This window comes from Rhamphochromis sp. 'chilingali' (assembly GCF_963969265.1).
Source record: "Rhamphochromis sp. 'chilingali' genome assembly, chromosome: 1".
In the NCBI taxonomy this organism is placed as follows: Eukaryota; Metazoa; Chordata; class Actinopteri; order Cichliformes; family Cichlidae; genus Rhamphochromis; species Rhamphochromis sp. 'chilingali'.
The window spans coordinates 13,827,636-13,855,452 of NC_137929.1; the positions used below are offsets into that span (position 1 = coordinate 13,827,636).

At 42.7% G+C, this 27,817-nt stretch overlaps 2 protein-coding genes across 2 annotated transcripts in view; both read right to left on the minus strand.

The window, feature by feature from the left end:
* LOC308393807 (uncharacterized protein) overlaps positions 1 to 27,817 on the minus strand; it is an 810,936-nt gene that overhangs the window by 456,518 nt on the left and 326,601 nt on the right. The gene's annotated exons all lie outside the window — the stretch shown is intronic.
* LOC308393921 (protein NLRC3-like) lies at positions 339 to 27,674 on the minus strand. Its single transcript, XM_080877975.1, has 10 exons — positions 27,566 to 27,674; positions 25,064 to 25,195; positions 24,881 to 24,979; positions 24,625 to 24,723; positions 23,762 to 23,863; positions 20,638 to 20,714; positions 18,694 to 20,521; positions 15,656 to 15,832; positions 1,420 to 1,593; positions 339 to 744 (listed from the first exon to the last, which is right to left on the minus strand). The coding sequence occupies exons 2-10, from the start codon at positions 25,150 to 25,152 to the stop codon at positions 735 to 737; spliced, it is 2,655 nt and encodes an 884-aa protein (XP_080734101.1). The 5' UTR covers positions 25,153 to 25,195; positions 27,566 to 27,674; the 3' UTR covers positions 339 to 734.

A 27,817-nucleotide genomic window follows, 5' to 3' on the forward strand; every position in this document is an offset into this window, starting at 1 on the left:
CTCCGCCTCCTGCAGTTCTCCCTCTGAACCACTAGATGTCTCTGTTATCTAAATGAAGACGTGCAGCACAGCAACCACAGCAGCGCTCAGATCACACGTGTCCTGTTATTATGTATAAAAGCATGAAACAGGTGAGACAGGTGGGATCAATATTAATGTTGTGGAAATATATGAAAAAGCAACAGAAGAGTGAAAACATTTCGTGTTTCTAGAAAGATCTTTCAGCTCACAGCTGCTCACAGACTGTATTTACAAGTGACAAACTGCAACTCTACAGTACATCTACAGTATATATCAAATATATTCTGTATTCAAATCTATTGAGTGATGTTTGAAAGTCTTTCCAGGTGAGTTTGATCCAGGAGGGTCTGAAGCCAGAGTCAGACAGAGACTGTGCAGAGACTGTAGAAGGACAGAGCAGCAGCAGAGCAGTCCAGATACACTGATGATCCTCTGTCAGATCCAGAGGGACACACAGGGATGATGCTGGACTCTACATTGTGTCTGACAGTGGAGCTGTTCTCAGAGCAGTTCACTCTGCAGCACTGACAGTCATCTGCACTTCTTCTCATTCCTCTGTCAGTCACTGCTGGATGAAGCTCTCCTCTCCACCTCCCAGTAACATGGCCCAGTCAGAGCGTCTCTACACACAAGCTGCTGCTGCTTCAACCTCTCTGGATCATCAGGACACAGCTCCTCCTCTCTCAGCACACACACCGTCCTGTTTACCATCATCAGCTCCACCTGCAGAGAGAAGAAGGAAGAGCAGAGGAGATAAACGAGTGTTTCCAGAGACTCTTCATCAGCTGTCAGTCAGTGATGCAGCACATCCAGTATAAAGAGCAGCAGGGACTTCAGTGCTGGGACTGTACTAGGACTCATTGTTGCTTCACTTTTTCTAATCTTTGGATTTTTATTGAAGTTGATGAAAATGTTTTTCCCTCCTAGTTTGAGTTTGGACTTTCATTCATTAGAAGAACCTTGGTGTGTCCACTCTGAGCTCTGTAGGAACCCCAACAACAAGCCCAACAATCCAGATGGACGGTTCCAGCTGTTAACTGGAGGAATTCCATCCAAACATCTGCTCTCACTAAATTCTTCCTCACCTACAGACTGTGTTCTTCACTGCTTTAAACTTGGAAACGAATGCAGTCATTGGTCTGCGTGCTGCTTTGTTCAGAGAGCTGATTGGCTGTTGACAGCGTTTGATCAGAGCGTGTCAGCCGTTACTATGGTGACCATAAAGGTGAGAAACAGGAAGTGTTTGTGTCCAATCCTGAAGCCTGTCACCATTCTCCTCTCACAGCTTCACTGAGAAGCTGCAGCTTTACAGGAAACACTGGATCTTTGTTTCATACTGACTGTGTTTAGTACAATACTGCTGACAGCACCACCCACTCACTCCATCACTCTACTTACAGCAGAGTCTCCAGTCTGTAGTCTGGACTCTGCTGAAGATCAGACAGCTGCTTCACATCTGGATACTTCAGGTTGTTCCAGCTCAGGTCCAGCTGTCTCAGATGGGAGGGGTTGGACTTCAGTGCTGCTGCCAGATAATCACAGCTGATCTTTGACAAACCACAGCCCCACAATCTGTATAAAGAATGAAAGATGTAAGTTTATTAGACAAAGTGTGAGCTTGAAATCATTCAGTGTTTCATCATCTGTTCAGAGCTGAAGAAGGTTCAGAATGTAGAAGTTTAGAAAATGGAAACTCCAAACAGCTGAAGCCAACAGGAAGCAGCTTCAAACAGGAAACTGTGCAGAGTTTCAGACTATATGTCCTGATGCAGCCAGTTGGATTTTGGAGATTTGAATCTCTGTTCTGTGACTAAGTCCTTGAATCATTTCTTCCAGTTGGTCCAACAAGACAGACTAAGTGTTGGACATGTGTTGTGGCTCCATTAGGGGAGCTTCTAAATGTGATGTGATGGCCCCTCTGGGTCTGTCAGGTCACAGCACTGAAGAGAGCTCAAACTGGGCACACACTTGTTCCAGTCTGGACCAAAGACTCTATACTGGGACTGAGGGACTGCTTTGACTGCACCCACTGGGACTTTTTAAAGGCTCATGTTCTCACTTAGATCATCGATTTCTACTTACATTTCTTTCTGGGAAAAATGGGGATTACTTTGGAAACAGGAAGTATTTTCCCCAATAAGCAGCCCTGGATTAGTAAATCACTCCAACATGTTCTCAGGCAGAAGAAGCTGTCTTGTTATGAGGGAGAGAAGAAAAAGATTGAGGCACAGAAACTTGTTGAAAGAGAGATAAAGCAGCTAAAATCAGGTGTAAAAGTAAAGCAGAGGATGAGCTGAATAAAGGACACTCAAGGCTGGCTTGGAAAGGAATGAAGTCCATGGTGGGGATGCAGGACAAGGAGCAAAGATGAATGTGATGCTGAATCAGCAGAAGACTTGGACTCATTGGATTCCAGCTTTGATATCATTGATTTCAATGAAGAGCTTTGTGATTGTAGCAAAGGGCTGGTAGCTCTGAGAGTCCCACTGATGAGGTGTTTGTGTGGAAATCTCTTAGTGGGACCAAAGAGAGAAAAAGCCCTGGTCCTGATGCTGTGGGAGGGAAATGATTGAAGTGTGCTGTGAGGAACTGACTGGGAGATCTTCACACATTTTCCAGTCCTCCTTGGAACAACAGGAAGTTCCCAGCATATGGAAACAAAGGTTAAGTGTCCTATGGCACTCAGTGATGATGGTGCTGTGGCCCCACCACCTCCACCTCTTTGTAAAGGAACTAACTGTAATCTGAAGCTTCAAATGGGACAAAGACTTCCTCCACTAGGTGGCAGTGTCTGATGAGAAAGTGTTAGTGGAGCTGGCCTGGAGTCAGAAACAGGAAGATGCAGGATTTGGGCTGAAATGGGGAAAAGTGGTTTGCACTAGTGCCTTAAAGCAAGAAGGTTGTAGGTTGAAGCTTGTTGGCCTTTCTGTGGAGGTTGGATGTTCTCCCACAGTCCAATGAAATGCTGCTTAGGTTCATTGGTGCTTCTAAATTGGCTGTAGGTGTGGATGTGAGAGAGTGCTTCTCTGTCTCTCTCTGTTGGCCCTGTGATGGACTGCTCACCTGTGCAGGTGGACCACGCCTCTTGCCCTATGACAGCTAGGGCACAGGCTGCAGCCCTGTGAGCCTAAGCTGAAGAAACAGTTAGCAAAAGTGATCCATAGATGGCCTGAAATCCCCCAGTTAGCAGTTTGGTAGATAGCTATGACATGCTAATCCCATCCAGCAGCTGTATTCTACCTGTAAGCTGATCCCTGCTGAGCCAAAGCACTTTTTCATATACAAATTACAACCTTTAATAGAAACCTATTGGTCAGCATCTTATTAGCCTGCTGTTAGCTTCATTCCACAGAAAACTGAGAGAAACTAACAGAGTTGATAAAGAATAAAGAGAAATGTGCTGATTTAAAGCCTTTGAAGTGCTTCAGATGATCTCTGTCCACTTCTGTCCACTCATTCATTCATGTAAGCTTTCTAATGCAGCTTTGATCTTCACAGTCTGCTTCATGAAACTCATTCTAACCCTGAATGTCAGAGTGTTCCTCCTTCTCTTTCCCATCATTCATGCTGGCAGTGGAGGAGATTTGGATGTTGGACTGTGTTTTGGATGATGTGTGTATGTTTGTGTTGGACTGCTGTCTGTAAAGCAAACGCACATTTTGCTTTGGATTTCAGTGTCAGACAGACTTTAAGGTGGAATGAAAAGTTGGAGAGTTTCACAGTGAATTATCCAGTGGAGGATTTTTCTTCTTCTTTGAAGGTTTGAAATGTGAACATTGTTCTGCTGCAGTCAATGGACTAAACCAGAGAAGAAGAAAACAGACTTTACCATGAAGATCCTCAGTGTGGATCAGTATAATATCAGCCTGATGTCTGCAGTTTAGTGTCAGCACAACTTTCACATCATATTCATCTCAGCACAACTAAAACATGCTGACTGACCCCAGAGTTTCAAGTCCACATCCTGGACTCTCCAGGAAACCACACAGATGCTTCACTCCTGAATCCTGCAGCTTGTTGTTGGAGCTCAGGTCCAGCTCTCTCAGATGGGAGGGGTTGGACTTCAGTGCTGCTGCCAGATAATCACAGCTGATCTCTGACAAACCACAGTCCATCAATCTGTATAAAGAATGAAAGATGTAAGTTTATTAGACAAAGTGTGAGCTTGAAATCATTCAGTGTTTCATCATCTGTTCAGAGCTGAAGAAGGTTCAGAATGTAGAAGTTTAGAAAATGGAAACTCCAAACAGCTGACAGAGTTCATACGCCTTTGTCAGGGTCAAATTTAAGCAAGACCATGTGAAAATTAAAACACATCATCCTAGGTGAACTTAAACACCTTTGTTCCCCTTTTGTTAAGACATAGAAAAGTACACCACACAAAAATACTGCAAAAGGAAACGGTCGCCTTATATACATAGTGTATAAACTCAAAATGCACATTTCACTTCAAATTAAGATTAAGGCTTTGAACAGATCACATAGTTCAGTTCAACATATAAGACTTTAAGAATGCACAAGCATCTACTTAAAATCTATTTAATTTATCATCCATGATATTATTTTGTACAATTCCAATGTATTTTGTTCATCTCCCTTAAATAAACAGGCAGTCTTAAAGTATGAAATATTCATATACAAACACATATAAATGTGTGTACTGTCTCAGTGGCTGATAGTACCCCACAGGCCTCAGTGTGAGCTTGAAGACATTTATAATGTTTAAGTAGTTTAATGTGCAGGTGCTGACGATAAACACATTTTGAATGAAAGCCGGGGAACTTTGGTAGCACAGAAACAAGTGGCTATTCTTTGTGACTATATGGATCACTCACAATACCATTATTTCACACAAAGGCACCAAATTAATACTCAAAAAAGCTGCAGCAATACACACAAATATAAACAGTACTTGGTGACAACTTTGCTTTTAGCCTTTAACCCTTCTTGACTACTTTTGATGTGGCCTCTATATTTTACCTTTAAAAACAGTTTATCTTGCCAATCTGTTATTTTCTCATTTTGACCAACTGTATCAGCACAATTTATCTAAATTCAGACAAAATTTAAAATACAAGTAGAAAGTGATATTTTGACTGTAAAAACCACACACATGTTTAACGAATCATCTTCATAACTTGAAATGCAAATAGAGATTGTACATTTTTAAAAATACGCACACGTTTTGCAAACAACAAAGTTATATGGTACTATTTACCAAAAAATGCAGCCAAGGCTCAGACGTTTTTCATATAATCATTTCAAACTATTTACAGAACAATCAGGTGTCAAACAATAGTTTGTGTCACTCTAACACATATGAGAACAGCACAGGGATAAACCTGCAGGTCTGACAGCAGGTGTGTCACTCAGCGTTTACACTGCAATCTGCCTTTGTTGGCTTTAAGGCAGCAACTGTGACGATCACTAGTAGAACTGACACACAAAACAAAACAACAGCTACACACTAAATACACAAGACAACAAACTAACTTGAGACCAAACACGGTAAACGTCACAAATCTCTCACGTATCAAAACTCTCTCTCTCTTTCGCTCACTCGCTCTCTCTTGCCGGTCACTCCTAAAACTTCCCCCTTTTGCTAAACAACCAAATGTCATGTTTCCATATCATTTTTGATTGGTCGACATGGTACATTTTCCCACCTATAGGGCTTTGGAGCGTGATGTCACGGGAGATGGGCCATGCCCCCTTCCGCCATGACAGTAGGCCAGCCAAAGGATACCATTTCAGCTATGGATCGTACGTGTTGTGTTGTCGGTTGCAACGTTAGATCACACGATCGTGAAGGCAAGAAGCTGGATAACGGGCTCTCTTTTCATCGTTTTCCATCCTGGAGGCAACGTGAGGGATCCCATGTATCCGATATTACTAAACAAAGACGTCAGGCTTGGATTGCAGCGGTGAGACGAGCGGATATCGAGTTCTCTGCAATCCCCAGCTTTTTGTTGGTTTGCTCACGGCATTTTCTTTCCGGTGAGTTCTAAATTAATTCATATCACTCTTGAAAGGCTTTTAGTGTGATTTTCAATGTGCTGAGGTCATAGATAATGAGATAAAACATGCTAATGTGTGATGCTGCAGAACCACGTCATGTCGACTGAGTAGCTTATGATTTGGCATTATTGCAGGCAAACCAGCATATGAAATGGATGTAACAAATCCAGACTGGGCACCAACACTGCACATGGGGCATGACGACATACCTGTATCAGACTCGGACCGGCACTCAAGGCGTACGCAACGGAAGCGAAAAAGAGCACCCATCGGAGGTAAACAACCCCCCCCCCCTCTAAAAACATACTAAATTGCTATCACTGTACACTAATCCGCACATAACTTCCAGATGAATCACACACCTGTCATTGGAATATTGGTGTACATTTACCTTATGTCTAATTTTATCTTACAGGCTTTCGTTATGCAGCTGCAGAGTCTGAAGGTGTGCCCCGTGCAGAAGTGATTGATGAAGATCTGACAGAAGACCAACAGCAAAATCACAATGTCATGGAGGCAGTGGACAGCAGTTGTGTTGGACAGGTGGAGGTTGAGGTACCAGCTGCAAATGTGGATATACTGAAGAAATGTAAACCTTTTAAAATGATGACAGATTACAAACTCTCAGCTGTGTCTGTAATCAAACCTCTGTAACTTTGCTTCAAACACAACAAGAGAAAAAACTCTGAATGTTTCACATTAAAGTCGTACATTTCTCACAAAGCTCAATTATGTGACAGACATTTCATCCCATGTCAGTTTGGCCTCATCCTGGGCCGGATTATCCAGCACACACTCTGACCACAGGCCCAGGGGCCACGCACAGCTGGGCTCCATCCAAGAGACAGCAAACAAACCAACACAATAATAAAAAGCACCATGTGATCTTCTTACATCTTCAAGACAAACATAGTAAAAACATGAGCATATTTGTTTCCTGATAAAATGATGTGACAGGTAGAACAGAGTAAAGTGGTGGTGTTACTGTTAAGTCTAATTGTTGAATGTTGCCATTGTGTTTCTTAAATTTGTACAGTCTTAGTTCAAGCAGTAGGATCGAAGCCATTCCTTTGATCCTGACCACCTCTCCAACCACTCTGTGCTGGGGGAGGTTTTATTGTAGATACATCCTATCTGAAAGATCTGTTTCTTTTGATGTAAGCTTCCTGGGTTTATGACCCTTTGGTCAGCAGGAGGTAACACACACACACACACACACACACACACACACACACACACACACACACATACATACAGTGCCTTGTCTATGTAACCAAAGGGGGGTTGCAAGGGGAGGTGCTTTGTAAACTATTGTTTGAAGATTGTCAATAAAAGGCAGCGAGAGGAGGCCACCATTGGGGTCATTGTCGTGCTGGACACAGACGAGGCCTCCCTTGCGCAAGTAATGGATCGATCGACTGTCTTGTTTTCTTCATGATGAATAAGTCTCTAGAATTAGCGGGGCTTGTGGAAACACAGACCCAACATTTATTTGGTCCTTCGGAGCCGGAGCCTAACACATTGCATCCACCGAGGAGAGGGAGAGGACGCCACCGCAACGTCTGGGATGATTGACGTAAAGCCCTGGTGTTTTTGGCTTGCCACCAGGCCGGGAAGTTTGCTCCTGACCTCCCCTCGGGATGGATGACGATTGACGGGATCCAGAGGCTCTTCCCATGAACGTAAACAAACAGTGAGTACAGAAGGCCTTAGAGAGCGGCTACGGGCTGTGCGTTAAACGTGAGTCCGGGAGCGCGCTAGCCGCGTGAGAGAGACGCAGGCTTCTCCGCCATTTGGGGCGTAGAGAGTTCTCCGCCATTTGGGGCGTGGAGATAACCTAGGTTCGGCGTCTCCGCCGTGAAGGAGTCCGGAATCTCCGCCATATGGGGCGTTTGAGAGTTTTCAACAGAGAGCGCTAGCTGTGCGTGCAGACGCAAGCGATAGGCCTATGTTGTGTGTGTGTGCGGGCCAGACGTGGTCTGCGTGAGTGTGGCTGATTGTTAATGGAGAATAAAATGTGTAAGTCTGCCTTAGAAGGAGATTTAAAATTTATGGAGAAATTTTTACCAGGCAGTACGCAGTATGTAGGTTGTTGGCGTAAGAAATGTGGATTTGAAGGGACATTAGTGGAAGTTCAGTGTAAAATGCTGGTAGAAAGAATAGCTGTAAGTGTAGCAGGTAAAACAGGTAAAGCGAAGCAGAGGAAGGAATTGCAGTTAGCAATTGCTAAGTTGTGGCTGGAGCAGGTTCAGAAGAGGAGAGAAGCAAGAATGTTAGCAGAAAGTAGAGCCAGAGAAGAGCGTGAGAGAGCAGAGGCTGAGTATGGAGAGACATTGGGAGAAGCATTGAGTCCAAGACAGACTGGGCAGGGTAGGAAACAGAAAGTAAAGTTAGTGAACACAAACGTTACAACTACATATCCATCCCTGACACAAAACAAACAAACAAACAAAAAAAACATATGGTGTTTCTGTAACAGAGTGTGAAGATGAAGAAAGTTTTTCTCCTGATCCAGTCCGTGAGTGTGTCTGACGTCATGGTGTGTGTGAAAGGTATCCAGCTGGGGCAGACGTGATTCTGCAGGTCACCTGCCCAGTGGACAAAAAGAAATAAAATAGTTGTGTGGATGAATGATAGCATGAAGAGTGTTTGGTGTTTCTAAGTCTGAAACAGCTGTAATGCTATTTTCTGTTTTGGAGAAAAGTACAGTTAAAGAAAAAAAAACAGAGAGAGATGTGTGTTGTTTTAAGCAGTGATGAGAATAATGAAAGTGTGATGAGAGAAGAACACAAAAACATACTGAAAATGCATTAACTATACTAACCCTACATGCATTTACACATAAATGATACTCATGAAGACCAGACAGCATCTTAAGCATGAGATTCTGTTTGTCATCTTGTCCAAGTCACTAGTAAGATGAAAGTGATACATAGACTAGTGGACTGAATATTATAGGAGGACAGATGGTTGCATCATAGATGAGAGGTCTTAAATGAGTGAGCTGAGTGAGCTGATTGTGAGTTTCTGGTGTGTGAAGAAGTTTTACCATGGCACACATTTAGTTACATGAGAACTAAAACTTATTATGTGCTAAGACAACAGGGTTATGCTGTATGTTGTGTGTATGGCTGATTGGATGAATGTTTGAGATTAAACTGGCTGTTTGATTTGTCTTTTGTTATTTAAGTTGAGCCTGCCAATTGGGTTGTGACGATTTATCCCCCTGGCATGAAGAACACGTGTCATGACTTAAACAAGGCCTTTCTTTCCTTTGATTTCCTTTATTTTCTTTCTTTTATTTTGTTACTTTCATGGTGCACTGAAAGTTTTGTTTGATGATCTCTGTTTGAGCACGATCAGAATCGAAGCGTCGTCGAGAAAACTGTTGCAAAGTGAGCTTCTCCAAAATTAAAATGGGCTCAGGAGAAAGCCACTTATTTGAGACAAGTTCCTGTCCAAAAGGATTCAGCGAGAAAATCCAGTCTAAATTATTTTTCTTTTTGAAATGACGTTGTTTTGCTGAGCGTGGAAACGGATGCGACGATAATTTCCACAATTAGCAAAAGAAGGAATCACTGAGTGAATGAGTAAGAGTTTTAAAATAAATGGGAAACTGACTGACTGACAAAAGCTGACAAGACTGACTGACTTAACACCATTGTGTGAAGTCAACCCCCACCTGACAAAGGTGTGGATGTGTCTCTGTGTGTGTCTCTGTTGCAGGAGCAGAAGGAGACCACAGGAGGAAACTTGGGTCACATGACTATGTGAACTCTGAAAATTTAACCTTTTTAGTTTAAATTCTATGTCTGTGAATTTACCATGTGTGTGTCATTCACTACCTTGTGTTGCTCACAGAGATTACTGTGAGAAAGTGTGTACACACCTGCGCAGCGCTAACATTTACATTTCTCTTTACAGCAGATGGTTAATCATGTGATTTGATCATGTGGTTTACAGCAGGACACAACTTAATGATGTTTCTCTACCACAGGATTACTGAGATTTTGTATGAAGAGAACTGTAGTTACAGGCTATATGTTGATGATGAAATTACACTGTGTTTTTGAGAGAATGTTACAGGGAAGAAATGAATGCAGTGTGAGACATACTGTGATGAGACCATTGTTACTTTTTCCACAGCGAGTGTTAACTTTATGACTTTTCACAGCTCCTCTGGAATCTGGATGGCCGACACCTGACAACCGGGATGAACCTTGTGTTTGGCTAATGTTGTTTTTCTTTAAGAGTGCTTGTAAAGGATTCAGCACAGACAGACGAGTGACAATTGAACAGATGTGCAGTGGTTACAGAATAGTTACATGGAGCTCATTATCTGACCACACTGTTGGGCTCATGGTGAGTAACAAACTTAAGGGACGTCACTGATTACAATGTGGAATGACGGTGAGATGTTAAATAATTTGGAACAAATTATGGGGAAAAGTAGGAGTTTAATGAGTTTAGAATAAACCTGCAATGATACTTGTCTCTGTGATGCTGAATACTTTATTACTCTTATGATCTATAGTTGGTTGCAAATGTGAAGTTGTTTTAATTTTAAGACTTTGTCTTCTAGGATACAGGAGCTGGGAGCTAAACAAGCTGAACATTTCAATGCTGACTAATGTTTTTACACAGGGTTACAGCTTGGAGTGAAGCTGCTCCAAGGGACAAACCCTGGAGATTGTTTTAGGGAGACTGTGCAACACTCTTGTACATGTCTCATTGGGGAGTTGACACATGGCGAAAGCCGTGTGGCGAGAGGAGTGTCATTTTTTAATTTGTAGATATCGTGAGGTGCCATGACGAGAAGGAGTGACTGAGAGGATCGTCCACAAGATGGAAGCTGAGGCCAGGAGAGAGTTTTCAGGAGGATCGGAGATCACCTTCAGCACAGAGAGCTGTGTTACTGGTCTTCCAAAGGATCGTCACGAGGAGACTTTGCACAGCAAATCTTAAATAAGATGAAAGAGTTTCGACGTTGACGTTAAGGAAGACAACTAAGCTGTTTGCGTGTCGAGGAGCCTGTGCCATCACCAGGGAAGTCTCAAATGTCCCAGGAATGGGTGGACCAAAGACCAGCTTTCCAGAGTCATTATTTTGTTTTAGGAGTTTTATTTTTCATTTTGTTAGACATGGCACAGTTGAAAGTAAAAGAAGACCACTCTAATTTGTCATGTGTTGTCATATTTTGATATATTTGATTACTTTTCATTGGTTATATTATATCGGGTAAAAATCACCCGGCATTAGTGATCGTGTTACTATTTATAGCGATAGTGTTCTAGGGTTAAATCTTCAGCAGCGTTGGAAAATGGAACCTGAGGGAGCGTGCCAAGCTCCAGAAAGTGACAGCGCAGAGGAGGTCCAGCGATGGACTTGTGGTTCTGCGAACAGCACAAATGCCAGGTGACTGTAAAATAACTAACAGCACTTTTTCCACAAGTGAAGCCAGTAACTTACTATCCTAAAAGATTAGCTCTAGTTGCTCGTGCTTTACCTCCATGCATGAGATCAGTATGTGCAGCAGTTTAAGCTGTACAATGTTTCAATAGTTTATTTCACCTTTTGACATTGTTAGTTCCACACGAGGTAGATGTCTACTACTGCAGACTAAACTTACATTTCTGACACCTACAAGACACTTGTCTTTAATGTTACTCTCACAACCACACATATTACCATAAAGTGGTGCACAATTCTGAATCTGTCCAACCCTTTTTGCCAACGGAGGAGGGCACTTCTCATGAGTGTAGAGAGCGCGAGGAGAAGAAGTGTAAGCCGAGGGATGACTTAATAGATGTGCCACTCGTTGAGGGAAAGGTTTGGTTTGCTGATGGTTTGAGTTTTACAACAGCAGAGGGACAGACTAGAACACGTTTTACTGTAGCAGACAGTGAGAGAGAGTTATCTATGTAGGACAACTAGCATGTTTCATATTTGCTTGAGCAGCAGAGATGCTAGCTTTAACGGAAGTGTGTAAAGCTGTAGAGAGACAATATACACTGATAGGCAGTATACATTTGCTACTGTACATTTCTTTGTAGTGCAGTGAGTGAGACGAGGTGTGACAACCTCTACAGGGAAACCTGCAGAACACACCAAACTCTTGCAAAATCTGCTGGAGGCAGTGTTATTAACCAGTAGAATTGCCGTTTGTAAATGTGCAGCACACATGTGAGGGAAAGATCCAGTTGCATTAGGGAAAGTTTTTGCAGATAAGATCACAAAAGAAGCAGCTGTATTAAACATGGTGTTAACCTTTTATCAGTACAGCATCAGCAGACATGCAGGCCCACTCACCTACAGCAGGAAAACAGTTGTGACTTACAGAGGGAGCAAGCTTGCAGGATGATGTTTTTTATCTGTGTGATAAACCAGTACTGCCTGATAATTTGTATAAGACTGCTGCTATTTTGAGCCATTGGCTTTGCCATGTCTCAAACAGGAGGGAAATGAGCAGTCGTTATACTCATTCTAGGATTATTAAATACTTTTTAAAAAAAAAAACTTTTGCAGGCAGAGAGAACTAATGGAACAGTAAAGTTAAGATTTAGGAAGACAGGCAGGACATGGTTAGACTGTATAGAATAAGTACATGAGGATTACTCCAACAGAGAATGGTCTGACTCTTTGAGATTACACATGTTAGAGCATTTAGAGTTCCAGTCTTCTGTAGTGATGATAGAAAAGCAGAAGAGAGAGCGTATTAGCAGATTAGATGCTTGAAAATGTTTAAAAGTAAAGTAGTCATGAGAACAAATGATCTGCCAGATGATTCTGTTTCTCCGCAGGAGCAGAGTCTGAAGTCTGGAGATTGGATGTTGATAAGGCCATGGAGAGGAAGTGCTGGTCCAGTCCATGGTGGGAAGGTCCATATCGGATGCTGCTGACGACGACCACAGCAGTGAAGATTGCTGGAAGGAACACTTGGATATATCAAGCGCACTGCAAGAAGGTGACACACATCCAGGCCAGCTCGGAGTAAGTGGCAGGAAGACCGGGAACAAAGGGGGGGGGAAAGCCTCCAGGGCCCCTCGTCTCAATCCAGTGAAGAAACCAACTGAGCCACAGGTACTCATCAGAATGGCTGGGAATGTGCTGTGCATCTTCTTGTGCCTGTGGACCCTGAGTGGGATGACAGGGAGCGCACTGGAACAGAGCAAACCACACCCTGTACCAGCATGGGTTTTCAACAACTACTGGTGGCAGTTTAAGAACACAACCGCTCACATAAAGAATGAGACCAATGGTTATGCTTGTGATGCCACTGGCTACACATTCTTCTGGACTGTGGCCCTATAGCATCACTGAGAGCGAGGCAGTTTGTCTGGTTGCTTTAGCAACACATCCGGGAACACTGCCAACTTTTCAACTGCTCTGAACCTGAATGGAAGGTTGATTCACCAGTAGCTGGGAAGGTGAACTGCTCTGGTGAGACAGACCTGCTCGTCTGACTCAAAGAATATGACTTGCTGCAGGACATTGAACAGCTAAACGAACTGGAAACAGGCCAATTGCCTATGTGTATGAAGGACAATGGATTAGCCCAAGTTGGAGATCAACCATGGAACATGGCAACATCACCTATTCTTTTGTCTTCTGCAAGAAGGATGTAAACAGAGAAGCCTTTTGTCTACATTACATCATGAACACTTGAGGTTTCGAGCCAAGAAGTTCAAAACAGCTTGATCCAATTTCCTTTACAAAGCTTTTTCTGTGGTGACAACAGGACAGGAGAAGAGTTGTAAATGCAGATAATTCACCAGTTGACTCTAACCCCCACAGGATGCCTACAGTGAGAAGATTTGGGGGGTTGATAGGAGTCATAAAGAAGGGTGTTGACCAGGCTGCAGCTTTGAAGTTAGCTGAGAGCCATATGGACAAACAATAAAGTCAACTGATGCGTTTAAATACCTATGTCTGTATACAGTTGGATTGTAGTGACATATGATTTTTGAGAATGATGATTCTTCTTGTTTGACCTTTGACATTCAGTTGTTTACTTGAAGAAATACATAATGAATTGCACGACAGGAGTAGATCCGCCACAAGGCTGGATAGCTTGGTTACCGTCTGGTCCTTGGTGGCATCTTCTTTTGAAAATATTAATTCCTGTTTTTGGACTGTTGATACTGATTTGCTTATGTATAGGATGTAGTTTACTGTGTATGAATGAAATCTATACTGACACTGTCCAAACAAAGGGTGCATAAGTTGAAATTTAAGAACAATGACAAAAAGGAGGGAAATGTTAAGTCTAATTGTTGAATGTTGCCATTGTGTTTCTTAAATTTGTACAGTCTTAGTTTAAGCAGTAGGATCAAAGCCATTCCTTTGATCCTGACCACCTTTCCAGCCACTCTGTGCTGGGGGAGGTTTTATTGTAGATACATCCTATCTGAAAGATCTGTTTCTTTTGATGTAAACTTCCTGGGTTTATGACCCTTTGGTCAGCAGGAGGTAACACACACACACACACACACACACACACACACACACACACACACACACACACACACACACACACACACACACACACTTACATACAGTGCCTTGTCTATGTAACCAAAGGGGGGTTGCAAGGGGAGGTGCTTTGTAAACTATTGTTTGAGGATTGTCAATAAAAGGCAGCGAGAGGAGGCCACCATTGGGGTCATTGTCGTGCTGGACACAGACGAGGCCTCCCTTGCGCAAGTAATGGATCGGTCGACTGTCTTGTTTTCTTCATGATGAATAAGTCTCTAGAATTAGCGGGGCTTGTGGAAACACAGACCCAACAGTTACAGCCTTTCTCCCCTCTGCTGCCGAGGCTGTTAGTCTCTCCCAAACTCAGCTACAGGACTTCCAAATGAATGAAAGCAGCAGAAGTGGCTTTACAAATGAAAGAGGAAGAGGAGAAGAAGAGGAGAGGGAGGCCACCCTGACCATCACTCCAGCTGAAAACATCACACTTCCATTAAAGTTGGTGAGGAAATGTTGAGCAGGATGAGCTGCTGGCTAATCTGGAGGCTGTAGCAGCAGCTCACAGTCACAGTGGGTTTCCACTCATGAAAAAGCTCTGGCTGCTTCATTTCTCATCTCATATCAGAGACTTTAATGCTTCACTGAAGCTGTACAGTGATGCTTCCATATTCCAGTGAGGCCTCCATAATGATTTCAGCTGTTCTGTACACACACTGTGTGCCCTGTATGGCTCAAAGTCTCTGCAGCCTGTTTTTATCTGCTATCATCAGATCTTCATCATCCTCATTCACATCCCTCACACACTCTACAGCCTCATCAGCACTGACTTCATCTTCACTGACTGATGGAGCACAACATGAACCTGTGGTGGCTGAAACACTGTCCTGTCAAACATCTCCCCGTCACCACTCCACTTCTGTCAGCCTTTAAATGAACCCTGCTCAAGTCTGTCACTTCTGTTTGGAGCCAAAAGGAAAAACTGTTGTTCAGTCGTTTGGAAAGACAACATTTCTGAAAGCACTCAAACTTCTTCACATTTGTCTTCAGACACATCCTGAACATTTAGGAACTAAAGAAAGTTTCAAACATCAATCAAAGACCTGAAATATAGAAAAACAACAACAGCCGCAGTCAGTGAACTCACCTCAGAGTCTCCAGTCGACAGTTTGGACTCTCCAGTCCAGCACACAGAAGCTTCACACCTGAATCCTGGAGGCCATCATTCCAACTGATGTCCAGCTGTGTCAGATGGGAGGGGTTGGACTTCAGAGCTGAGGCCACAACTTCACAGTGAGACACTGAGAGTCGACACTGAGTCAGTCTGTGATGATAGAAAATATAAAATGTGTTATTATAAAAGCAGAAAATCTGCATTATAAACACAGACTGAATGTATATGAAGACAAAACAGAGTGAGGTCATAATCTGATGAATCTGCTCTTCACATCTGTGCTTCAGCTCCTCTTACTGTGTTTGACATGACACAACGATTGAGTCTCTCTCAGACCTGCAGACTTTTAATGAGAATCTTTGTTTGGCTTTAATCTGCAGATGAAGGAGGAAGATGGTGTCACATTTAGGCTTCCATAATGTCCACAGTCTGTCACTGAGATCTGATCCAGAGTCAGAGTGAAGACACACATTTGGACTGTTTCCTGTTTTGACTCCAGAACATTTTGAATGAGTTCAGCTCAGTGAAGAGTTCCAGCTGGAAAGATGATCTCTGTTTGCTACCTGCTGTCAGGTACGACTGTTCACGTCCACACGCAGGAAAAACCTGCTGACTGTTACCAAACGGAGCAGAAATCTCATCACTGGACAATAATGATGAATGAACTCAGAGCTGCTGATATCAGATCTGATTTCAGGGGAACTAAACACAGAAATGATTGGCTCATTTGAGCTTTCTGAGCCATTATCTGCTGGTGTGTCGCTAGTTGGCAGAAAATGATTTGTATTCCTGTTCAGGGCTTCAGTGTTTATGAGTCCAGATCCAGGTGACAGCAAGTCAAAATGATGTTACCTGTCTGTGTCCAGCAGCAGCCTGTATTCACTTTGAATATTGTTATAACCTGACATGGATCAGTTTGTCTTTGATTGGTTTGTAAATGTCACTGTTTCCATTGGACCTGAGTGACGTACAAAGACAGAGAGGGAGAGAAAGGAGAGAGAGGATGGAGACAGCAAAGAGAGAGCAAACACAAACAGGTGAGAGTGGACAGGTGACCAAGGTCAGCAACCAATCAGAGAGCTTCTGTTTGACCCACAGTCACTGATGATGACTGCACATAACCAAGCAGTGTGTTACTCTGATATCAAATATGGATCCTGCTCTTATAATAATGATCATCAGATGATATTATTGTGTTATTTTGTAGCTGAATACAATGTTTGTGTGATTATCAGTGAAAGAAGCAGTGAGGAGAACAATGTTCTGGACATTTTCCAGTCTGGTTTCCGCAAATTGCACTCCACTGAAACCGCTTTGCTTAAAGTGTCTAGTGACATTCTGATGGCAGCAGACTCTGGAGAGTACACTGTTCTGGTTATGTTGGATCTCAGCTCTGCTTTTGATACTGTTGATCACAGCATCATGATAAATAGGCTGAAGGACTTGTTTGGGATTACTGGCGTTGTTTTAAAATGGTTTATGTCATATCTATCTGAGAGATCCTTTACTGTCTGTATAAATCATGTGCTGTCGGAAACATCAGCTCTGTCTTCTGGGGTACCTCAAGGATCTGTTTTAGGTCCTATTCTCTTTTTGCTGTATATCCTCCCTCTAGGCCACATTATCAGATGTTACAATAACATTTCTTATCATCTCTATGCTGATGACATTCAGTTGTACTGTTCTTTCAAAGCTTCTGAGTTGTATAAATTGTCTTGTTTAAATAATTGTCTGTCAGAAATCAAACAATGGTTAAATGACAATTTCCTTCAGTTAAATGCAGATAAAACAGAAACTTTGATTATTGCACCTGATCACATTCTCTCAGAAATTAGGCAGCATATCAGTTTTTTAGACCCTTCATTTCAGTCGAGTCTCAGAAACTTAGGTGTTATATTTGACAGTTCGATGTCTCTTGAGAAACACTCTAAACAACTTGTCCGGAACTGTTTTTATCATCTAAGAAACATTTCTAAACTCAGGCTACTGGTGTCAAAGGCAGAACTTGAGATGATTATTCATGCTTTTATCTCTTCTCGTTTGGATTATTGTAACGGTCTTTTTACGTGTCTCAACAAATCAGCTCTGGATCGCCTTCAGTCTGTACAGAATGCAGCGGCAAGACTTTTAACTGGTACAAACAAGAGGTCACACATTACTCCAGTTTTGGCTTCTCTTCATTGGTTGCCTGTAAATTTTAGGGTTCATTTTAAAATTTTAGTTGTAACTTTTAGAGCTCTGCATGGTGAAGCTCCCCAGTATATCTCTGACCTGTTGAAACCTCATGCTTCATCCCGAGCACTTAGGTCTTCAGGTCAGAGGCTACTGGTGGTCCCACGTACTAGGTTTAAAACACGTGGGGATCGGGCTTTTCAGGCACTGGCACCTAGGCTGTGGAACTCTCCGCCGTTGTCTTTACTACTGTGTCTAGACTCTACTGACTCCTTTAAAAAGCAGCTGAAGACATTTTTATACAAACGGGCTTTTAATTAATTTAATTAATTTTAACTTGTATGTCTGATCTTACTGTAAAGCACTTTGTGATTTTTATCTGTGAAATGTGCTATATAAATAAATTTTACTTACTTACTTACTTACTTACTAGGATGGAGAGAGAGAGAGGACAGAGGGTGAAGTTAGAAACACTAAAAGGATTTTTCATGGATTTCATGGATGATTTGAGTGATTTCCAGCAGGACACTTAAACATGTCAGTGGACGTCCTAAAGAACATATTCACTGATATGAAACGTGTCATTGAACAGGATTAATATCAGTGGAAACATGGTGGAAACAGCTGTGACTGCATGGATGTGACACACTTCAAATCTGTTCTCCACTCTTGGATTTGGGATCCATGGAGCTGCTGCTGAGTCTGTACAATAAAGGAATGGTGTGGAAGGTTGCAGCGTACGGACACAAACACTTTGTGGTTACAACCTGATTTTATTTTCAACATTAAACTACTAACCTACACTGATCAATGATGTTAATGATCACATCTGGACTCACCCAGCCTTTCTGCAGTTCCTCACAGCTGGAATCAGTCTCTGTCGTCCCTGCTCTGATGTGTTGTACTTCTGCAGGTCCAACTCACCCAGAACCTCCTCTGACATCTGCAGCATGAAGGCCAGAGCTGAGCACTGGATCTCAGAGAGTTTCCTCTCTGATCTGTTCTCTGACTTCAGGAACTCTTGGATCTCCTGAAATAATGAGAGGTGGTTCATCTCCATCAGACAGTGGAAGATGTTGATGCTTCTGTCAGGAGAGATTTCATCACTGTTCATCTCCTTCAGGTTGTTGATGACTCTCTGGATGGTTCCATAACTGATCTCTGTCTGACCCAGCAGACCTACTAAGAGTCTCTGGTTGGACTCCAGACAGAGGCCATGAAGGAAGCGAACAAACAGGTCCAGGTGGCCATTTTTACTCTGGAGGGATTTATACATGGCTCTGCTCAGAAATACATCAAGTGATTGGAGATCTTTGTTATCAAAAACACTGGAAATCAACTTGGTCAAAGATTTTGGTTTAAGGAAGTTCCTCAGCACCTTTGTCTTCCTGTTGGTGTGACAGTGGAACATGTAGACAGCAGCCAGAAACTCCTGAATGCTCAGATGAACAAAGCAGTAGACTGGTTTCTGGAAGATCACACACTCTCTTTTGAAGATCTCTGTACAAACTCCTGAGTACACCGAGGCCTCTGTCACATCCAGACCACACTGCTCCAGGTCTTCTTGGTAGAACATGATGTTTCCTTTCTCCAGATGTTCAAACGCCAGCCTCCCCAGCTTCAGAAGAACTTCCCTGTCAGCCTCCGTCAGCTCCTGTGGACTCGTCTCACGTCCCTCATGGTACTTGTTCTTCTTCCTCTTTGTCTGAACCAGCAGGAAGTGTGAGTACATGTCAGTCAGGGTCTTGGGCAGCTCTCCTCTCTGCTCTGTAGTCAACATGTGCTCCAGAACTGTAGCAGTGATCCAGCAGAAGACTGGGATACTACACATGATGTGGAGGCTCCTGGATGTCTTCATGTGGGAGATGATTCTGCTGGACAGCTCTTCATCACTGAATCTCCTCCTGAAGTACTCCTCCTTCTGGGCGTCAGTGAAGCCTCGTACTTCTGTTAGCCTGTCAACACATGTAGGAGGGATCTGATTGGCTGCTGCGGGTCGGGAAGTTATCCAGACGAGAGCCGAGGGAAGCAGATTCCCCTGGATGAGGTTTGTCAGCAGCTGGCTGACTGATGACTTCTGTGTGACATCAGACAGCAGCTTCCTGTTGGTGAAATCCAATGAAAGTCTGCTTTCATCCAGGCCATCAAAGATGAACAAAAGCTGAGAGACAGCCAGCTTCTCTGCTGTGACCTTCTGTAATGTTGGATGGAAAACATGGAGCAGCTCCAGAAGACTGTACTGCTCATCTCTGATCAGGTTCAGCTCCCTGAATGAAAGCAGAACCACCACACTGACATGTTGGTTCTCCAAGCCCTCTGCCCAGTCCAGAGTGAACTTCTGCACTGAGAAGGTTTTTCCAACACCAGCCACGCCGTTGGTCAGAACCACTCTGACGGGTCTCTGTTGGTCAGGTAAGGCTTTAAAGATGTCCTGGCACCTGATTGGAGCGTCATGGAGGGCATCCATCTTGAAAGCTGTCTCCAGCTGCCTCACCTCATGTTGGGTATGAACCTCTTCACTCTGTCCCTCTGTGATGTAGAGCTCAGTGTAGATGGTGTTGAGGAGGGTTCTACTTCCTGTTTCATCACTTCCTTCAGTCACACGTTCACATCTCCTCCTCAGACTGATCTTATGTTCATCTAAAACCTCCTGCAGACCAACATCTGCTGAAAGAAAGAAAAACAATGAGACTAAAGAGAAAGAAAACTCTTCAATGTCTGAACAACACAAGAAGTCCAGTTTTCAGAAATGAGTCCATCAGCAGACAGATGTTCAGTCTTACTTTGTACACAGCTGCTCTGACTGGCTGTCTGCAGTCCAGCTCTGCTTCTGGATCTTTCTCCACACTGTGCAGAAGCTCTGATGGTGACACAGAAAAGTCACAGTGGAGATACTTCTGTCCACCTTTGATTAGACTCATTATAAAAAGGAAAACAAAGTTTGAACACAGTCATGTTTCCAGTTCACTGACTTACATTTATTCCATGGACACTCACTCTAACCTGAAGCACAGCTACAACCCAACATTGTTGAGGCCTCATCTCCTCCTTTCCTGACTGTAGAGGTTAAATATGCAACAACCAACAAATAAAAGAATTTGGTTCATTTCCAAGAAATTCACACGGTGACCAAGTAAAGTAACCGTAGTAAAGGAGACAACATCCCGTTGATGGTGGGATTATTTGAAAGATTTGCTTTGGTCACGTCACCAAATGCAGTTGAACCACCCGTGGATCCATGTTTGACCATTCTACCACTCTGAGCTCTGCTTTTTAATCATTTTATTATTATCATCATTCATTTATTCATTCTTTGGAGGGGGGCTATTTCCTAATGCCGCCCTAATAAGCTGATGTTCAAGGGGAAATATAACAGAAACTCTTTCAGTGTTATTCATTAATAAATTAACAGATAAACTGTGAAGAAGAAAAAACTGAGATTTAAAGGAGAGAGTGAGAAACTTGATCATCCATCCTCATAATACATGTTCATCAGTATCTGCTGTGACCATACTGCAGTAATAACTACAAGTCTACATTTCTGTGACTGTTGATCAATCACAGCAGGAATCTGAGCTCATCTCTGCACACAGAGCAGCTTCAGCTCTGGGATAAACTGCTCGCTTCACGTCCTTCTCAGCTCACAGACACTCATCCTGATATTTTCCTTTAACATTTGATGGTATAATTCATCTGAGTTTACACTTTATCTGCATAAATACAGAAAAACAGACCCAAACACCAGAAACCATCAGTTTCACCATGTAGAATATATTGTTGTTTCCTTGCTTTTAATTCAGAGAAAAACTCTGATTTGGATTTTCTCTGTTCTCTTTGCCACAGCCCATCCCAGCAGCAGCTGAAGCAGCTGACTGTCACAACACTGAATAACACTTTAGGAGGAATTTCAGAGGTCAGTAAAGCTCCAGTTTCAACATCAGTTAATTAATCATAGTTCATCATAAATGTTAACCTGGCTGGCACACATCTTAATGTTAGCCATTTAAATATTAGCAGTTAGCTGAGGCCACAAGAAGAAGAGGCCCTAGAAGAACAATGGATGATAAGATTAGATTTTCAAGACTAGGCAGAGACGTGTTTTCCTTTACTGTCTCTTACAGAGGAGGGAGCAGATACCAGACGAGGTCACGGAGGTACGGGGAGGATTCGCAGCAGACAGCAAGACTGCCACGTCCATGCGAGAGAGCGATGGCTACGATAATCTCTGTTTTTGTCTCCCTATATAATGTTGTACAGCCCATGTGAGGGTTAACACAAACATCAGTCCTTCTACTTAAGTATGTTTGACACTTTGTTTACACCTAAATTAACTTTACTGTTAACGAGTTTTCATGTTTCTGTAATCCACCAGTGTGCTCATGCTTTTTAAGTGAAAACATATTTTTAATGATCAAATATAATTATGTTTGTTATTTGTGGATTTTAAATGTCCTTGACAGAGACAGATGATGATCATTATCCTGCACTGTGGTCTCAGGTTTGGTCGAGCTAGCACAAAGAATGGCTATGTTGAACTTCCTCCTGGGATCTACACTAAGAAGTGAGTCCAACATTAGCAGGGTCTCTTTCCTTTATCTGGATTCACTTTAGCATTCACAGTCACGTGAAGCTTGTTATTAACTCGATAAGTCAACCCAGGGTTTCAGCTGAGCGCTCACATGAAACACATGGTGTTGGCAGCATCTGATCAATCATATTCATGGAGACGTGTATCAGCAACAGAGCAGCTGAGTTTGTAGAAGGACGTCAAACTAAACCACAGGAACAATATGAGGAGATTACACACATAATGAAATACTAGCAGTAACACAGCTGCTGCAGACAAATCAGTCGTGTGATCGTGTGTGAGAGGAGAAGGACTGTAAAGGAGTTTGGTGTTAAAAGCTCTGTATGAATGTGGGAGACTTTGAAGGGCTTTAAAAAGGCCAATATAAAATAAAAGGCAGCAAAATTGCTGAGTGTGAAAGTCACCAGACTTATCAGACCTCTGTGATTAAGACCTGTAAGAACACCTGTTTGTACTTGTTGGCATTATATCAAACACACACGTATATTAAGCCTTGTGGACAGTCATAGCCTGCTGCTAGCATGAATGCTAAATGTACTGCTGTGGATGATCAGCTGAAAAACTTGTGGTCAGTTTGACTGTTTGCTGTATTTCAAGTGTTTTTCTCAGTTCGTCTGTATTCAAAGTGCATTCGGGGCTTTAGCTGACAGCTCTTTGTGCTAACAAACTAAACTCTCTTAGTTTAAGCCAACAGACTTTACCAAACACAAAGCCTGCTGCTGCCTCCATGGGTTAGCTTGTGTGACTGGTGTTTACACCAATGAAATCTAAATCACACTAATGTGTCCTCCGAGGTGTTTGGTGGGAGCACTGAGTGAAACATAAGAGCTCTGGTAAAATAACAAACAGGGCTGTGAGAGCAACTGAAGTGATAAAAATACTGTTTAAAGATAAAAACACTTTGATGTTCTCTCGTCACCTAACAAAGTCCAAACCCTGTGAACTATTTTAGCTTTAATAATTGTGGATTCAGGTATCCTGAACCCATCTTTGGACATTTGTAATTAAATATTTTAAAACTCCATCAAAGACTCCTGATGTGGCTGTTTGGAGAAGGAAAAGAGGGACAAAGTGGAGCGTCGAGCTGAGGCTTCATTCACTGCAAACCTACAGTTATGTTTCCTTATTTCTGCTGTTTGCATGTTCACAGCTGAAATAAAGCTGCCTCTTTGACTTCATCCTGTTGTGTTTGGGTCCAATTCTGCCTGCCACACAGCGCTACAGGACAAAGTCTAATATTTTTATCTTTTTAATGAATCTTTGGTCATATTTATCCAGGAAAACACAAACATGTAAAGGAGTCATCACAGTTCTCTGACCTCGTTGGTCCAGGTTCAGCACTGAAGTTTAGAGGATGACCTTTGGACCCATCACTCCTTATAGACGGACAGCTGGATCCTGCAGACTGTGACCTCTGACCTCTGCAGACACAAACATGTTTTATTCAATGATCAATTCTCTGATGAAGTGATTGAAGCAGCTGTGATCACACAGACTGCAGATAATGCAGCTGTTTCCTGTCAGTAACAGTCCTCTTAGATTAGAGTTCAGCTTTTTACAGGAAAACAAATGTCCCTGAATGCAACAGTGAGACAGTCTGCCTGTGTGGCTGTGATAGCTGCCGTTAGGAGCGCTCATGTGTTTGCAGTTAGACGAGGAGATGTTACCATCATGGACACGTTAACAAATCCTGCAGCATCACGTGGCACAAACACTTTGTGTTCCTGTCATCTGCAAGCAACAGGAAGTTCATTAATAAAGGCGGGATGGAGACGCGACCGTGATGGTTCTCCTTCATCCAGCTGTTACACACATCTGGGCTAACACGACGAGCCTTTGTCTAATACAGCAGCTGCTCTCTGAACACTTTTCTGAAGAGGAGCTGCACAAACCTTTGTTTGCTTTCTAGAGCAGCGTATCAAAGTCAAACTACCCACTGCTAGCAGCTGTTTCTATCATAGTTTAGGATCCAGATGTGTGAGGTCTAAATTTACACCTCTGATTAAAATACATAGTTAAAAACAGCCAATTGAGTCCAAATGTGTCTTAAACCAGATAAACTGACAGTTACAGCTGAGCCTGTGTGTCCTTGGAGACACTGCTCTGCTACAGAGATGCATTTTAGAAACCAGGAAACATCAAAATCATTTAAATCAGAGAGTTTTTGTTACTAACAGCTCACCTCTCTGCAGCGGACACAGGCTGGGATTTAAAATCAATGAATCGATGATTGGACCAGTCACTCTTTAAGGACACAGAGCTGGATGGTTTCTGATTGACGCTAAAAGTAAGTGAACATGAAACATGTGTCACATCCAATGTGTCCAATACATTACATAAAAAGTATAAATAAAGTATTAAATAGTTTATTATTTAAATCGTTAAATAGTAAAAAGCTGATTAAAATTTCAAACATTTTAACACTGACATGAACTTACTTTTTGTCAGATGACTTTTTTTGCCCTAAATTATGAAAGAAATGCTTCACCCGTTTGCTCTTAGAGGACACACTTCTGGGTGGAGGTCCAGGCTGGTTCCTGTGAATAATGATGGAGCAGTGATGTGAGTGCTGAGCTGTGACATGGAGAAGAGTCATGGACAGTTAGAGATGGTCATCTCACCTCTGAGCTTTGGTCTGGCTCTCATGTTCCCCACACAGAGTGCTTTTAGAGGGAGGGACTCCCTCCTCTCTGTCCTCACACTGATCCATGCTGCTCAATTCACATCAGCTCACACACACTTTCTACCTTCACCTGCAGAGGAAACACAAATCATTCATGTGCACATCAACTGAGAGCTGCAGAGGTCGTGTCTGATGTGTTGGACTAACATCCATCTGAGACGCAGCTTTCATCAGTTCACTACAAAAAGTGTCACAGAGCCCAGTTCAGCCTCCAAATCCTCCATTACTGTAGTCCTACAAAGCAGCAGGTCAAACATGGCTGCAGAGAGCAGCTTTATGTCAGTAACCATGTCCAGGACCGAGCTGACTGCTTACAGAGTTCATACTCTAACTGCTAGCTGCTCTGCTAGCTAAGCTAACTCAGTAACAGTGACTCTGACAGCAGTTACTGTGGAACAGCGGCCGAGCTCAGGACACATTCAGTGTGTTTAGTCTGAGTCCTGGACTCTGATTCAATGGATTCAATCCAGCTCAGAGTTTCATGTGTTCATCAGAATAAAGTACATGTACTAATATAACAGAAGTAATGCTCTGAATGCAGGACTGTAATGGAGGATAAATAAGGTTTTTACAGCCTGAAAGAAACATTCAGTTCATATATTTGTAGACAGTGAAGCAGTTTTTAATACTGCAGCTGTTTCCTTCACCTGTGTGTGTGTGAGCCACACCTTCATGTGCTGCTTTAGAAATATGTGGTCTGACTGCTCAGACTGAGTCTAGGAGGAAAGTTCACACGCTGGAGAAAGTTTTGTTCCTAACTTTGTCAGAGTTCGGCTCCAAAGACAAAGAAGACGGAGCTCACAGTCTGTAGATGGTCCTCAGTGTGTGTGTGAAGCACACAGGAGTGTGTTTATGTCAGCAAATCAGTGTGTGTGAAGAGTCTGAGGGAGTGTGTGAATGAGACTCAACACTGAACAGTCCAAGAAAAGCGTCTGGACTTCTTTAAGTTTAACTTAAAGAAGTCCAGACGCTTTTCTTTTTGTCTCCATAATGTCTCCATAATGCTGCAATGTTATCTGCCCCAGAAACACTGTGCAGAAGCTCTGATGGTGACACAGAAAAGTCACAGTGGAGATACTTCTGTCCACCTTTGATTAGACTCATTATAAAAAGGAAACAAAGTTTGAACACAGTCATGTTTCCAGTTCACTGACTTACATTTATTCCATGGACACTCACTCTAACCTGAAGCACAGCTACAACCCAACATTGTTGAGGCCTCATCTCCTCCTTTCCTGACTGTAGAGGTTAAATATGCAACAACCGACAAATAAAAGAATTTGGTTCATTTCAAAGAAATTCACACGGTGACCAAGTAAAGTAACCGTAGTAAAGGAGACAACATCCCGTTGATGGTGGGATTATTTGAAAGATTTGCTTTAGTCACGTCACCAAATGCAGTTGAACCACCCGTGGATCCATGTTTGACCATTCTACCACTCTGAGCTCTGCTTTTGAATCATTTTATTATTATCATCATTCATTTATTCATTCTTTGGAGGGGGGCTATTTCCTAATGCCGCCCTAATAAGCTGATGTTCAAGGGGAAATATAACAGAAACTCTTTCAGTGTTATTCATTAATAAATTAACAGATAAACTGTGAAGAAGAAAAAACTGAGATTTAAAGGAGAGAGTGAGAAACTTGATCATCCATCCTCATAATACATGTTTATCAGTATCTGCTGTGACCATACTGCAGTAATAACTACAAGTCTACATTTCTGTGACTGTTGATCAATCACAGCAGGAATCTGAGCTCATCTCTGCACACAGAGCAGCTTCAGCTCTGGGATAAACTGCTCGCTTCACGTCCTTCTCAGCTCACAAACACTCATCCTGATATTTTCCTTTAACATTTGATGGTATAATTCATCTGAGTTTACACTTTATCTGCATGAATACAGAAAAACAGACCCAAACACCAGAAACCATCAGTTTCACGATCAACGGGAAGTGGCTCAAACGTCACAGTTTCATAACGTCACCCTGAACTCCACTCACGGAGTTTCTGTCGCCATTGTAGTTTTTAAAGTCCCGTGATAAAGGCGGGTCTTTCTGTGAATCCGCACGCTCATTGGCTAATAGCTCGTGATTGACACATCGTTATCCAATGAGCGTGCGGGAACTTCCGACATAAAGTTGTTTCCTTTGAAAAACCAAAGTCTGATTATTTTTGCCTCCACTGACGGAGCCTGTTGTTCCCGCCACAGAGACACAGTAATGTCAGAGCGGTGTTAACACTCACCCTGCCTCAGCACAGCTCTCACTCTCCTCCTGCTCTCTCACACTAAACGGAGGCTCAGCTAAACTCACTTCCTCTCTACTTACAGGAAACCAGCGCTCAGAGGAGCCGACCGGCCTCACATTTCACCCACAGACACGAACAGCGTGGAATTATTTTATGTCATAAGAAGAAACATATTCATGTTAACACTCACCTGCCTCAGCTCCACCTTCCTCCTCCTGCTTTCACTTTCACTGCTGCTCCCTAAACACAGAGGATGCTGGGACTTGTAGTTGTTTCCTTCCGGTGCGGTCTTCCTCTTTGTTTGTTTGTGTTTGTGTTCAAGTTATTTCGATCATGTAAACATCAACAGAACACGTGAAAGAATGTAAACAAAAGGTTAAAGAGTTGGAGAAACGAAACGAGCAGTTGACCAAAGATAACTACGATCTCAAGGAGAGAGTGT